Here is a 14,558-nt window from a genome sequence, read left to right on the forward strand (position 1 = left end):
TGCTGTGGGGTGTGGGGCAGGGCTGTGGGGGGTCCCTCAGGAGCGCAATGAGGCCGGGGTGTCTCCTCTCCCTGTGGGTGTGAAGCAGATTTAGAGCTCCCTAAGGGGGCTGTGAGGTTGCCGTGGCCCTGTGGGTTGCAGGGCAGGAGTTTAGGGTGTCCCATGGGTGCTGTGGGGTGAGCTCCTAGGGGCTTCCTCATGAGCACTGTGGGGCTGGGGTGGCCCCTCTCACTGTGGGGTGTGAGCAAGATCGTGGGGTCCCCTAAGAGTGCTGTGAAGCTCTAGTGACCCCTCGGTGCTGCTGGCAGGACCTCAGGTCCCCTGAGGGTGCTCTGAGGCTGCAGTGGCCCTGTGGGGAGCAGGGCAGGATTTTAGGGTGCCCTGGGGGTGCTGTGGGGCTGTGGTGACTCATCTACCTACGAGCTGTGGTGCAGAGTCCTGTAGGGATGCTGTGAGGGTGGGGGTGACCCCTCGGTGCTCTGGGATGTCGGGCAGGATTATGAGATTCCTTGAGGGCCTCTATGAAGCTGGGGTGATCCCTGTCCCCATGGGATGCGTGGCAGGATTTTAGTCTTCTAAGGGTGCTAGGAGGCCTTGGTGACCCCTCGGTGCTGTGGGATATGGGGGTGGGTTGTAGGGCTCTTTGAGGCCCTAGAGAGTCCTGTGCTCTGTGGGCGTCAGCCAAGCATCGTCCTGTGGTCTGGGTCCAAACTGTGTCATGTTAAAACACACCGTAGGGGTTGTGCAGTGCTTTTGTTCCGTATTTATTTTAAAAATAAAAAAATCCCATGTCAGTGATTGCTTAGATAACATCAGTGCGTGTCCAAAAAGACCTTAAAATGTGCAGGCAGAGTCTTGTGTGTCACACCACCTCCTGCAGTGCCTTGCCTGTGCCCTCTGTTTCAGGTGTCATCCCCAAGTGCTGCGAGGTGCAGTTAAGATCTCTGCGCTGTGAGCTCTCATGCTTTGCTGGAGATCAGCCTGTAAAAGTCACGTTTTTCATTACTGTTTCAGGCTGCTATTGGTAAAACAATTCAGTGCTTGAGATCTCGGGGAATGGGTTTTCTCCTGGTTTTGTGCGTTGCGGTTTTCCTGGTGGATGCAGTGACAGATGGTGCAGTGTGGTGCAGAGGTTGGAGCAGTGGTGAGGAATTTGGCCCAGTGCTGAGCTGTGCGTCACAGGTGAGCAGATCTCGAGTGCCACCTCTGAAATACTGCTGATTAATTGAAAAAAAACATCGCGTGTTTGGGAGCCTCTCTCTTAGGAAGGGGTTTTCTTGTGTCCCTCCTCCAGATGTGTGGTCTCACTTTCTTCCTTGCGCCTCTTTTCTTCATCTCGCCCTTTGCAGCTGACCCAGGAGAAATCTCTGTGTTGTGACTAGCTTTTGCTCAGCTTTCTGTTGCCAGAGACGAGAGCCCGGTGCTTTCATCGGTGATGAGATCACTGTAGCCATAATGAACGTGGCTCTGAGACTCCCTGTGGCCTAAACCCATCTGGCTGCAGCAGTTCTTGTCTCAGCCCTGCTCCCTTGCCCCCCTCAGCCTTTCCAGCACGCAAAGCTGTGGCTGTCCCTGTAGTGAGGGGTTGGTTTTCAGTTGCCCTTGTGTGCTGGTCTGAGTGCTGGGGGGAACTGGGAGTGTGGGGAGGAAGAAGAGGGATCACAGAATCACAGAACGTTAGGGATTGGAAGGGACCTCAAAAGATCATCCAGTCCAATGCCCCATTAGGGATCAGCCCTAACTTTTTCCTGCTGCTGCAAACTTTTAAACACCTGAAAAAATGTGTCTTTATTTGGCCAACTTGGAGGCCTTGTGGAGGAAAGGGGCGATTTATGCAAATTTATGAGAAAGATTGGAGCTTGACTGCCTTGTAATCTGGCTATTCGAGTGGGCGATGCTTTCCTTGGGTTACCAGGAAGCTGCTTACTGTGCAGTGATTTCATAGTTTATCTGCAGATACCATTGTTGCAGAATTACCAGGTTATTCAATGCTCTGAAGAGAGTTCTTAGGCAAAGTGTTTAACATCGTCTTCTGAGCCTGATCCTTGCAGCGTTGAATGCGGTTCATGCACATTCACAAGCGAGCTGCCTGCTCCCTGCACCTTGCACGTGGGACAGCAGCAGCGCTGAGAGGGATGGGGAGGTCGGGGTGAGCACGCACCGTGTTTCGGATGTGCCGTCGGAGCGGCTGCGGCTGCGGCTGCGTCTGTAACCAGGGAGCCGTAGGCGGGAGGATGGAGGTGTGTGATATCCCTGGGTCCAACAGGTGAGTCTGCTACTGGAGCACTGGTGCTGTTCTGTTAGCAGCATTTGTCACAGGTGCTTCAACCCGCAGAATGGGGAGAGGAAGCTTCCGTGACTGCTCCTGGCCTGGAAAAATGTCCTGCAATGCGATATAGAGCTCAGTCTCTTTTATTAGGCTCGTGATTTGGTTTGTGTTTGTATGGTTTTACAGGGAGAAATGAATGGCTTGTCTGGTGTAGGAGAGAGACAAAATCTTTAAACTTCTAGTGGCGTTTTAAATAATTGAGACAAATGACAAGCCAGATCCTATTAATTGTCTGGTGCTGTTTCAGGTATTACTCTCTCTATAAATACCAATATATATCAGTAGTGTATACTCCGTACTAGTGTATATACATATATATAATATATAATACAGAGTATATGCTTACATGTAAGTAGTATAGACTCTATACCAGTATATAATATTATATATACAGTATATATATTATATATAGTGTGTACTAATTTGTATAAGTATTATATACTCTATACTACTAATATACTCTATTATATAAAGTACATAAAGGGGGGCTACCGAGAAGATGGAGACTCCCTTTTCACAAGGAGTCCCATGGAGAAGTCGAGGGGTCATGGACACAAGTTGTGTCTGGAGAGATTCCCACTGAACTCCAGAAGAAATTTGTTTACCATGAGATCAGTCAGACATTGGAATAATCCATCAATGAGACATTGGAATAATCTATCAATGAGACATTGGAACAATCTCCCAGGGGAAGTGGTAAATTGCCCTACACTGGTCAGATTTAAGAGTCGGCTGCACAGGGTGCTGACTCCTCTCATTTAAACAACACTTTTACCTCCAAAGGTTGGACTGGATGGTCCTTGTGGTCCCTTCCAACCTGGGATTCTGTGATTCTCTTCTGTTCTGGTCTATGGTTGTATTTATATTACTCTACTCCCTTAATTGCACTGGGTTTCCTCTGTCGCAAGGAAGAGTCAGTGATTAATGGTGATTGAAGTTTACGGGAAAAATAGCTTCTGATGATTAGCAATAATGGCTGTTTCTGTGTAATTCATTCTGTGTCAAGGCAATCATCAGGTACGCAAGCAGAGCACTGAGTCTTGCCAAGACATCAGGCAGCCCCTGCTGCAGGAGAGGGAATGGCGTACGATGATCAACGTGGTAGAAGCTTTGAAGTAACGAGGGGTGGATCTCGTGTTTGTGGGTTCAGTGTATGAGGTCTGGTTCTGCTGACATATGGGATCAGCCTGCATAGATGCAGGCGTCATCAGGCGACTGAAGAAACGTTTGTGAATCAACTTAGTTCTGTCTTGCAGCGTGGTGCTGATCTTCTATCATCGCTTGTCTTTTTTTAGTGTTTCCTAATATGTAACGTGAAGAAACAGGTTTTTAGCGGTGTTTTAGGGGACTGGGAGAAAACTGAATCTGAATCTCTGCTGCTGAGATCACTTCTGCAGCTGCCTGCCTGTTTTGTGAATCATCGCAGATAGACTCGTGGCCTTCTTGCAGGACTTCCGCGCTATAAAAATGTATGCTACGTTATTTAGACTAAAACTCTGACAGCCGTGTGAATGTTTGTGGGCCTGGGATATCTGACCTTGTCGCCTTTGATTAACTTCTGTTTGCTGCTTGGCTTGGTTTTGCAGAAGCAGCGTGTTTAGCTGGCACCTAAACAGACAGCGCGGTAGGGAGGAGCCCGTGCTGCTCCGTCTGCCCTGCTGGGGTGCGGGTATGTCACACCTCTTCTTGTCGCGGACAGGCCAGAGTACTGTGTTTTATTGGCAGTTTTTCTTAGGAGGAAAAATCTGTAGAAATCAAAGCATCCTTTTAAGGATCATTTCAATTGGGAATTTCAGAGGTTTTTGTGACTTCCAGGAACTGGAGAATTGTGCTGGAGAAGACCTGTGGACAGGAAAAGCCAAGAAAGGGACACGGTTGCTACAGTTGATAGAAAAGCTTTCAACAGAGCATCCTGTGACTCCGTGTTTGAGCCAACTGCGTGTTAAATCCAGGCTGAACATGTAATATATAATTCTTCAGGCACTCTCTTGCCCTGCTCCTGCACTGGTACGCTCCTTCCTGTGTATGTGTGTCAGATGCTCGGTTTAGGAAGGTCAAACGTTTGCAGCATAAAAAGATTTACTGTGGTTCTGTGGTCTCCTGGGATGCAATAAAGCAGTGACCTTCTATTGAGAAATCTGGGGTAATTTATGCCCTGGAGTTGTGTCGAGTCGTGTGCTTTTTCTATAGAAAATACAGAAATACTTGCAAGGTGTTGCCTCACAGAACCAAACTGCTTATGGTGGGACAGTGTCTGTGCGTTCCTCAGCGTCTGGGGAAGTTCGGGGGGGGTGCAGCCCGTCAGCACTGGGGTGAGGTGCAGATTGGCAGGGATAGCAGCATCTCAGGCGTTCACAAGGCAAAGTCCAAGCTTAGGGGAATAATTTTAAGCTTTTCCCTATTGCTGTTGGGTAACTTTTCTAAACAAATGGGAAGAAATGGGCATCCATTGGGTGTTCTTACAGCTGGCGTGTCAAAATCCCGTGACCTGCATCCGAGGCTGACATCTTAGACGTGGTTGTGTGATGTCTCATTCCTTTAAGTGTTTTTAAAAGAGGTTTGGATGAAACATGACAGGAGGCAATTCCCTGTAATTAAATTGTTGATCATCTTGGCTCGTGGAAGAAACGTGAGGCAACATCCTCTCCAAAAATGGATGTGTTAATTACAAATGCACGTATTCCGGGTCATCATTGCTTCATTGGAAGGTGGAGTTGATGTTCGTCAAGGAAGTACAGATGTATTTTCTGAAATCACTTTACTGGTCATGTTGTAAAGAACTGGTATGGAGAAGGACACCTTTGGGCAGAGCAACCTATTTAGTTAGCTGATAAATGCTGTATGGTTCTTGTGGGTTGTAGAAATGCTCCTTTAGCACACTTGTTTCTCCTGCTCTTTTACATCAGGGAAACCGTTCAGGCCTGGGACTGTAAACTGTGTTTCTGGTAACTCCGTGAAAGGGTGGAAATGGTGCAGCCAATTCCCATCTGCTCTGCCCTGGGTGCACTGGTGTTGGGGTTACAAAGCTGCCGCTGCAGCACTGGCTGTAAACTTTGCAAGCGAAGGGTGCGCCGCAGTCACCGCCCTCTAAACCAATATCTCTGGTGGCTTAGACGGGCCCTTCCGCGCTCATAAAGTGCCCTTCACGTGCTAAGGCGGAAGCGATTCCCAGATTACTGCCCGGGCCCATAGGGGCAGTGCACGTCTGTTCGGTAGCTTAACACGTTTTCCATTTTCCTTGTGCGCTGTGTGTAAGGGCTGCCAGCGAAGAGTCACTGGGGTCTGTGTTGCTGACTCCTGCTGGCGGCTGGGCTTGACCTTCTGTGCTGACGTGGACAGCTCGATTTGTTATCAGATGAGAAGCGGAAAGTCACCGGTGCTGCAGACACAAAACAGAGTGCGGAAAAACCTTCCCTGTGTCGTTTCCAGCCCTGGGTGGCCCAGGAGGTGATGAAGCGATGATGTTTTAAGCAGCTGGTGTGGCTGCGGCGTAGCCGAGTTCACCTCGGTGCTCCTGGGCCGCCTGAGGTGATTCACACCGGCAGGATTGTCACGTCTGGGGCGTGGGAGGGAGGGTGGCAGCTCGTCTGTCCTCGTCTGCGCTCGCATTGAGGCTGCCTTGGTGTTGGCCTGCTCAGAGTTCCCTTTGACAAAAATCTGAACATCGGTTCTGAGGTTTTACCTTTCCTGATGTCTTCCTCTTTTGATAGGAGAAGAAAATTGGAATTGATGGGCTTGTTACCAAAAGGGAATGCAGCTCCTCCCTGACAGGTACAGGAACTTCCAGTGCAGTACATTGGAGGTCAGCTGGAGCAGATGGAAGGGCTGGCTCTGAGCAGCAGCCAGGGCTGCGTCTCCCGGGGCACAGTGGGATGGCCCTGCTGGGCACAGCGGGCTCTGGGGTGCCTGGGGGTCTGGGCAGGAAGCCTGTCCTGCCAGGCCTGCTGTCCCGAGTTATTTGTAGGTGTTTGGTCTCCCTGTGCACCAGCCGTGCTGCAGAGCTCTGCAGGCTGTATTCGAGTGTTGTTTTCAGATGTCCGGAAAAACCTGCAAACGAGTAACTTCTGTAGGATTTTTTTATTTCTTTTTAAATTGTAGGAACACAACCTTCAGGACACCTCATGTTGCTGAGTCTGGTACCTGTTGTAGGCATCATGTTGTCATTCCTTTAATAATATTACTGAATGCCCTCTCTAAAAGGAGTTTTGGGTTTGTCTTTGCTGTTGCTATAGGATATTACGGTGATTGGGAACCCTTTCCTAACTGCTCGTCACTGGCTGTGACAGCATTGCTATCGTTTGACTCCAGTTTCCTCTGCCCTTCAGTGTAGGGGTGTTTTTCGGCTCCACTGGGGGTGTGTGCAGGGGGAATGCTGTCATGCACCACTCGAGGCTTCGCTGCGCTGGGAGAGCTTGGTTTGTGTCCTTCTCCAGGCTATGGCTGACCCAGCTCTGCTGCAGCTCATCCTGTTGGTGCTGCTGCTGTCTGCAGGGTTCACGTTCACCTTGGTTCTGTTCTCGCTGGTCCATCAGCTCTTGGGTGCAGGCCGTACGCAGTGCAATACGTGCACAGCAACGCCTCGTGCTCGTCTGCTTTCTCTGCAGTCTGCAGAGTCTACGCATCATCCTCTCAGTTCTGTGTTTATCTTCAGAGCTCCTTTAATATCACAATTCTTCCTTTCAGTATTCAAACTGACTTTATTTGCAGACTTTTAGCGGTGATTGAATTGGTCACACCGGCAGCAGGCGGGCACACGCTGCTCGGTCTCTAGTGAACATGGACTGAGCTTTCTTCCCAGGAATAACCCCCACCCATAATGACTTGGGTTTCTTCATCGCCCTCTTCTCTGGGTGACGAGGCTCGGGGTGTGGAGGTTCTGTGGTGCCTGACAGCCATTCAGCAGAGGACTGACGCTTTTTGGGGTGGGGATCCCCATTTCTGTGCAGCAGCTCTACAGGGGACACTTGTATTTCTAGTACCCAGTTGTCGTGTTTCCCAATGCTTGTCTGCCCACAGCTGCGTGACAGAAATCAGATGTGCGTCCATCTGCGTGTAAGCATATGTGCCTATATGTTTTACACAAAAGAAAATATTCAACATATAACACTTGAAAAAGGTTTTCTTATATAAACCCCATAGAAACAGTGCACAGAGCAAAACCTGCCTTGGCTCCAGAAGCTGTTTCATAATCTCTGGGGTAGGATTAGGAAATTAGATGAGTTAAGCTGTTTCAAATGAAACATCTCTGCTTTAGCATGCGATGTTTTAGCTCTTGTGTTCAGTGACAGCCGACAGGTAGTGGTGTCCTGCCGGTGTGTACCACCACCCTACCTCCTGTGCAGCCTGGTTAATGGGAAACGTGTTTTTCTTCAGCTTCCTCCATCATCAGCCTTAACAATTCACAGATATTAACCATAATTTTGTACTATGTGCTCGCCCACACAGCTCTGTAGTAGGGTGTACTGCGTATGATATTCCAGAGATTTCATTATTCATTCTCATCCCCAGTCATGTTTTAAACTAGCAGTGCCTTGCTTTGGATGCTTGTCTTGAGATTCAACAGGAGAAAAGTTGGGGTTTTTATGTATGTATGAAAAGATACAGATAGCTTAGCGTTGGTTGTGGGCTGAGCTCCCCTAAAACGCAGGGACAGCTCAGTTTCATGTTTTGGTGGAGGAAGACTGGAATCCATGCAGCTTTGAAAAACAAAATCTTGGAAAGATGAGATCTTGTGGTGGTTGTTTCTGTTATGAAGCTACTTGTTCTTTGGGGCAGCCTTTACATTGTGAAAACAAAACGTGTCGGCATCGCTGAGCCTTCTGGCACAGGGTTCAAACAGTGTCCAAACTGGAAGGCAGGAGGTTCAACCTAAATGTAAGGGAAAACTCCTTGATGTGAGGGCACAGAGCATGGCCCAGGCTGCCCAGAGAGGTTGTGGAGTCGTCTTCTCTGCAGACACCCAAACCCCCAGCCGTGTTCCTGGGTGATCTCTGGTGACCCTGCTCTGGCAGGGGCTGCACTGGGTGATCTGCAGAGATCAACCCCATCACGCTGCGGTTTCTTAGAAATGCTCTGAAGGATTTTGCTTCCCCTGTTCCTGACGGGTGTTGTGCCAGTGCAGGCGATCAGTGCCGGATGGCAGAGGAGGGGAGGGCGCAGGGAGTCCTTGCACTGCTGTCCTGGGAAGCTGGAACCGAAAACGCAAGAGCTTGAAGTGTTTCTTGACAGCACCACCACTGGCATGTGACAGCCCTCCAGGCTCCGGTGACTCATGTTCCAGCTTTGAACTGCTGCATTTATGCCAGAAACACTGATTCAGGAGCAGCCAGTGCTGCATCCTCGCTGCGACAGCTCGGCTGCTCGGCAGACAGACAGGATCCCTGCGAGCTGCGGTGCTGGGATGTGAGCAGAGGGGGCAGAGGAGGCCCCTGCCCTTCACTGGAGCGGTGTGCGCCTCCTCCTTGTCTGCGTGCTTTCCCGTTTAGTCCTCATCTCTTACGTGGTCAGATTTCCTCGAACCATCCCTTGTACACTCATGAAAACCCGCACCCATCAAGTGATGCCCTTTTCTTGCGCCAGCTGTATTATGTTAAAAACACCCCTGTGTATTGATAATGTGTGGAAGGTCTGCAGAATGGTCTTGGAGCTCGAGGAGAGCTGGGAGCTCGGCGTGGGTTATAGCTGCGGTCTGAAATGCTGGTTATTGCCAAGGGAGCAGTGAGCTTCTGCCAAACACCCCAGAAGGGGAGTGCACCAGGCTGGGTGGCTCAGTCCGGGCTGGGTGGCTCAGTCCGGGCTGGGTGGCTCAGTCCGGGCTGGGTGGCTCAGTCCAGGCTGGGTGGCTCAGTCCAGGCTGGGTGGCTCAGTCTGGGCCAGGGTGGCTCAGTCTGGACTGGCGCTGCGGCAGGAGCAGCCCCGTTATTTCACGTGTCGTGTACCCAAGGGGGTTTTGCCGTGCATCTGTCACATTGTGGAGCTTGCAGGAGAAGTGCTTGGTGCTGCATTTGAAATGTGTTCCTGTATATTCACGCGTTTGCTTAAAGCAGAGCTTGCACGCTCCCAAATGCGGACAGGAATAACGCAGAAGAAGGGTAACTTTGCAGGCGCCTGCTGTTGACGTGTAGGAAGGGTTTGTCAGTAAGGATTAAAAATGCAGCCGAGCACCAGTGCTGTAAAAGGGTTTAATCCAGAAGCTGTGTGTTTGGTTTTCCCAAAATATCCTACCTAATGCGTTTTGTCAGGGCATGCCCTTCACAAAACAGTGCCCTCGCAAACGGCAGGAGAAACGGTAAAACAGTGAAAATGCTGTTTTGTGTGAAGTGCCTCAAGATGGTGAACCGTAGCAGGCAGGCTGTGCACTGCAGAGATCCATTGGTGTTCATCTGTTTTTATTATTTATAGAATATTTAGTTGAGTCTCTCGTTGTGCTCGAGATTCCGGTAGATAAATCTGTTTCAAGGCTGAAAATGGAGTCTTTTTTCTGTGGTCCAATAAGTCAAGGGCAATTGAGCCGCATTCAAGGAAAATAATGAATTAGTCCTTCTCTAAACAGCAAGTGCTTTAGCAGAATGGCATTACGACGTACGGAGTTGGTTTGAGCTATAGGGCAGGCTTGCTGCAGTCCACACGGAGGTGGGTTTTCTCTTTCTTCGGCTGTCCCAGAGGGCAGGGGAAGGTTGAGCAGGACCTGAGCTCCTGGGGCATTATCCACATGTGTGCCTCGGGATCCGCGCGTTTTGAGCGTGTTCAGGAGCAAATCCGGTCTGGGTTGCTTTCAGCACTGACAGACGGTTTGTGTTGCACTGCCTGCAGACTGGTGTCTGACAAAGAGAACGGCTGTGCTGTGGCTCCAGAAATAACGTCGGGGGTCAGGACCAGCTTTTCTCCAATGTTGTATTCCCAGTCCGTAGCCGATGTTAAGACATCTTACCTTCCCCATCCTTTCCGTTCTGGGGGCATTTTGAGCCCAGTTTTCTTCTCCAGCCGCTGCTTTGTGGAATAATAGAGCAGAAGCAGAGCGGGTCAGGGATGCAGGGGAGGGCTGAGGTTTCCCTTTGGGACCCTCTGCTGCACGCCCCTGTGTGCTGCTCTGCAGTGGGGTGGGACTGGTGGTGCTTGGCTGTTGTAGCTGCTGATTTCTTCTGTTTGTTACTGGTCTATGATGTTTCCCGTAGAGTAGGAGATAGGGTTTGCATCGTGTTGTTTCTTTTGAGAAGATATGGGGGGAGATTCTGTGGCATTGGGTGGCAGCCGGCTGAGAATTAAACCTTGCTGTGGACTTCAGCAGTGCCCTGTGTTGTGTTGCCCAAAGTGCCTGTATCCAGAGTACATCAGATGTCAGCTTTCACAGTGAAGTGATGGGAGAGGAAAGTGGTGACTTTATTCCACCCTCTTTCCCCACGTGGTCTCTAACCCAGCACAGTCAGAGAGGGTCGCCCAGGACTGCAGTGGAACTGCTCTGCCTCCCCAGCTCCCAGTGCATCCCAGTGCCTTGTTACTGGGCAAGAAAAGCCTTCCAGTGAACGCTTGTGTTGCATGAGCACTAGGGCTCACTGGCGAGTTAACGGCGTTTGCCTTCCAAGCTTTTTCCTAGGTAATCTGCAGGTATTTTTCATAAGTGTGCTAGAAAATAAAAGCTATACTAGGCTCACAAAATGCAGATTTTTGGGTGCAAACCCCTGTGACACACAGAAGCGTTTGGAGAAACTATGAAGAGGGAGAGGAGCTTGGCTACGCTCTCAGGGTGCTGATACTCATGACACCTGTTTGTGTTTTGTGGACTTGCAGAAGTTTTGAGGCTCGGCTTAGTAAAGGAAAAAGCTTTGTTTCACAGGTTTTCTTCTCTCTCCCTCGCAGTCTATGCAAGCAGCCCGATGTCCCACCGACGAGCTGTCCTTAACCAACTGCGCTGTGGTGAATGAGAAGGACTTCCCGTCTGGGCAGTAAGTGTGCGCTCCTGCTCTTCCAAACCAGGAATGAATCGCTGCTGAAATGTGGGTGGAGTGGAGTGGGATTTCAGGTTAGGGAAGGCGAACACAGTTGGTGAATGGACAAATTCTACTGCTTTAGAGACCAAAACTAAACGTGGCTCTTTCTCAGAACTGGAGATGTTGAAGAAGTGGTACATTTTCCTCCGAAGCATTTCTTGCTTGGAAACTCGATCTGCTTAACTAATTGTAATCACTGTTTTAATGTAAGACTTGAGGCCCTTTTGGATCTTTTCTCTTTGTTGTTTTTGCCGTTCTTCCTGTTACACAGTTGGAATATTTGAGCTGTTTCAAGTAGATTTTTATCATTTAATTGTGTTACTCAGGGCATCCGCTCACTTCTGCATCGTACGGGTGTGCTGAGCGGGGTCAGTAGAAACCCCCTTGTTCTGAGGTTTGACCACAGGAGCAGCAGGGGAGGACGCCACAGTTTGGATTCTTTCATTACCACTCTGTGGTGGCTGATGGGAGCTGACTCTGGATTTCACTTGTGTGAGAAGGGTAGAAAACACATGGATTTGTCATCTCAACCCACGCGGGAGGGCTTTGTATTAAAAGAAGCCAATTCACATAATTAGTTTCCTTGCTTTGCTGCAGCTGTGTGGTGGCTTTCTGAAAGATTTCAGTGTGTAGATGGTAGACAGGGGTAATTAATCTCAGCAGAAAGAATGCATCACGTTAACAGAAGGTGGAAGAGCTTGGGTTTGAAAATGGGGGAAAAAATATTCCAAAAAGCTACTGAATGGTGCACTTGGGCCTTGGCACCGACAGCTGGCCCAGAGGAGACCTGTGGGGTTGGAGGGCAAGCAGCTCTGGGCTGTGGGGAACAAGGGGCGATGTGTTTGGCACTTGCCTCTTCTTGTGCTGTGCTGGGGAGCTGTCCTGGCCCTCCAAGGGTTAACTGAGCTCTGACTTCACAAGCCCAACTTTAGTGTAAAATGCCAAAACAAAACAACAACCCCCTGGAAAACCCCAAACGAGCACAGCTTTTAGGGCCAGAAGCAGCAAAAGCGTGTGCTTGGACGGGAGGGTGCCCTGGGTGCTTCACATGGTGATTTTCCCCAGGTAGATTTTTATTCAAAATAATTGACTTACAAAAATACCTGAACCGAGCATCGTACCTCATGAATTATAGACAGCTTGATCTCAAATGTGCATGTCCTGAAGGGCCCCAGCTTCCAGGCCCGCAGCAGCCGGCTGCTTTCCTTTCTCTCGGGAAACCGTCCCCCGGGTATGGAAGTGTGCAGGAGATAACACCCTGAGCCGTGGTCCTGGCTGTGCTGGTTCTCCCCGAGAGCTGCGTATCGCCAGAAGTCGGGGCTCGTCAGGAAAGCAGCATATGCTTGGTTGTGAGCAGATGCTATAAATCGCTTTGCAAAGTGTAAGACTCGAGTGCAGAGAAACATCACGATGCTCAGCTACCTCCGAAGGCTGTAGTCATTCTGCTGCATTGCAGATAGGCTGAGCGAGGCCACCCTTGCGATCTGCTGCAGCAGGGTGCACACAGTCAGCAGATTTGGTCTGTGTTGTCCTAACCACGACTGATGCACAGGGTGTATTTTGGTAAGGGCTACGCAAAGGGCTTTGCTTTAACGCTCCCGTTTGGTGGTCACGGTGTCGAGCTGGGAGTCTGACCTTGTGTCAGTGAGCTGGTTTGTCCCCAAGGTGCTACCGTAAATCTTGTCATGCTTCATCTTCTGCATCCTGTAAATTGGACCAGTGTGAGTCACCGTTTTGTGACGCAGGAGGCCACGGGACATGGCGCGTTGTTATGGGAGCCTGCTGGTTTGGTGAGCTTCACCGTCTGAAGTTCCCGTGACGTGCTCCTGTCCTGAGGACTCCAGATGTGCTCTGGAGAGAGAAACCAGTGCTGGAAACACCCGGGCAGTGGAGGGGACACCAGTTGTGAGGGGAAGCCAGAGCATGGTGTTTCGATGTGTTTTTATGTTGAGAACTGACTAATTCTTTTCATGTATCCCTGCCTCTTACATGGCAAGACCAGCCCTCTTGTCTCCTGCCGGGTTGGTTGTCTGACGAGCCCTGGAGGAGCCTTGCTGAGTAATTTCCAGACATGCACCGTGTTGTTGTTCAGGTGCTCACTGGCACCTTGGCACCGCTGTGTCGGTTCTCTCCCGTACAAAAGCTGTGCTCTTTCCTCACTGATCAACACGCAGATCCCTGTTATCTGTTGCGGTTTCTGTTGCCAGCAGCCTGACCAGCCTGGGGTTTCCTGAGCCCGTTCTGGGGCGCTCCAGCACTGGCACTGCAGCCGTGGTTTGGTTCTCATCAGTTTGGGCAAGGCTTTACACCGGAATTGGAGCAGCAGTTTTGGCTGTCGGAGCTTGGGGCCATACCTGGCCCTGGTGACTCCTTGCTCCTTTTGTTGGTTCAGAAGCAGAAGCTGTTAATGAGGCTGAGGTTTCTCCCATGAGTCTCCGTGAGCTTTCCAAGCTCCTTCTTGGTGAACAGTGTGGGAAAATGCACTCAGTGTTTCCTGCTATTGCCTGATTTTGAACATTCTTGCATTTCGCTGCTTTGAAGCGACATGGAGCAGTGCTGGGGTTTATTTCTTCCTGCAGAGATGCTGAATCTGTGCATGGTAAAGTCACTCTTGTGTTTCCAGCCAGACATAATGCACTGCTCACATCCGTCTCAGCCTTAAGAAGCTTTAATCTTGGGTCTTTCACTGTCTGATGAGCTGTTTCTGGTAGGGTGTTATTTGTCATCAGGTGTATTTCTTGCTGAGATATCCCAGTAGCGTAGCTGGAACTTGTATTTTGCCTACGGGTGTGTTTGTTTAACGCTCTGCAATGTAAGACCTTGCTTTCCAGTTGGTTGTGTGTTGATCTTAATTTAACTCAGGCTGATACACTCTGTGCTGGAAACCTCCTGCTTTCAGTCCCTGCTTCCTGGACAGCTTCTCTATTTCATCTGCTCCTCAATTTAAACTGAAAGCGTCGTTGGAGCAACATTTGGCCTGGAAGGATCATCTCCCACGTCCCGCTGGCCGTGTTCTTCCCGTGCAGCCAGAGACGGCACTGGCCATCGCTGCGGCAAGGACGCATTGCTGGCTCGTGTTCAGCTCCTTGTCCACAAGGATCCCAGGCCTTTTTCTGCACAGCCGGCTGGCCCAGCTCGTTACTGGTGCCCGGGATTGCTCCTCCCCGGCTGGAGGACTTCGCATTTTCCTGTATGGGCTCGGTGGGTTTGTGTCAGCCGTGTCTCTGCCCTGTCAATTCCTG

General features: G+C 50.2%; 1 protein-coding gene across 2 annotated transcripts in view; it reads left to right on the plus strand.

Annotated features, from left to right (window-relative positions):
* The first annotated feature begins 11,187 nt into the window (after positions 1 to 11,187).
* NSF (N-ethylmaleimide-sensitive factor) overlaps positions 11,188 to 14,558 on the plus strand; it is a 49,925-nt gene continuing 46,554 nt past the window's right edge. For both annotated transcript variants that reach the window (XM_010182785.1, XM_010182788.1), the window contains exon 1: positions 11,188 to 11,271. In XM_010182785.1, the coding sequence (XP_010181087.1) occupies positions 11,189 to 11,271 (83 nt within the window). In that variant the 5' untranslated portion in view covers position 11,188. The remainder of the gene's footprint in view (positions 11,272 to 14,558) is intronic.

Source organism: Mesitornis unicolor, unplaced genomic scaffold (assembly GCF_000695765.1).
Source record: "Mesitornis unicolor isolate BGI_N332 unplaced genomic scaffold, ASM69576v1 scaffold11734, whole genome shotgun sequence".
Taxonomy (NCBI): Eukaryota; Metazoa; Chordata; class Aves; order Mesitornithiformes; family Mesitornithidae; genus Mesitornis; species Mesitornis unicolor.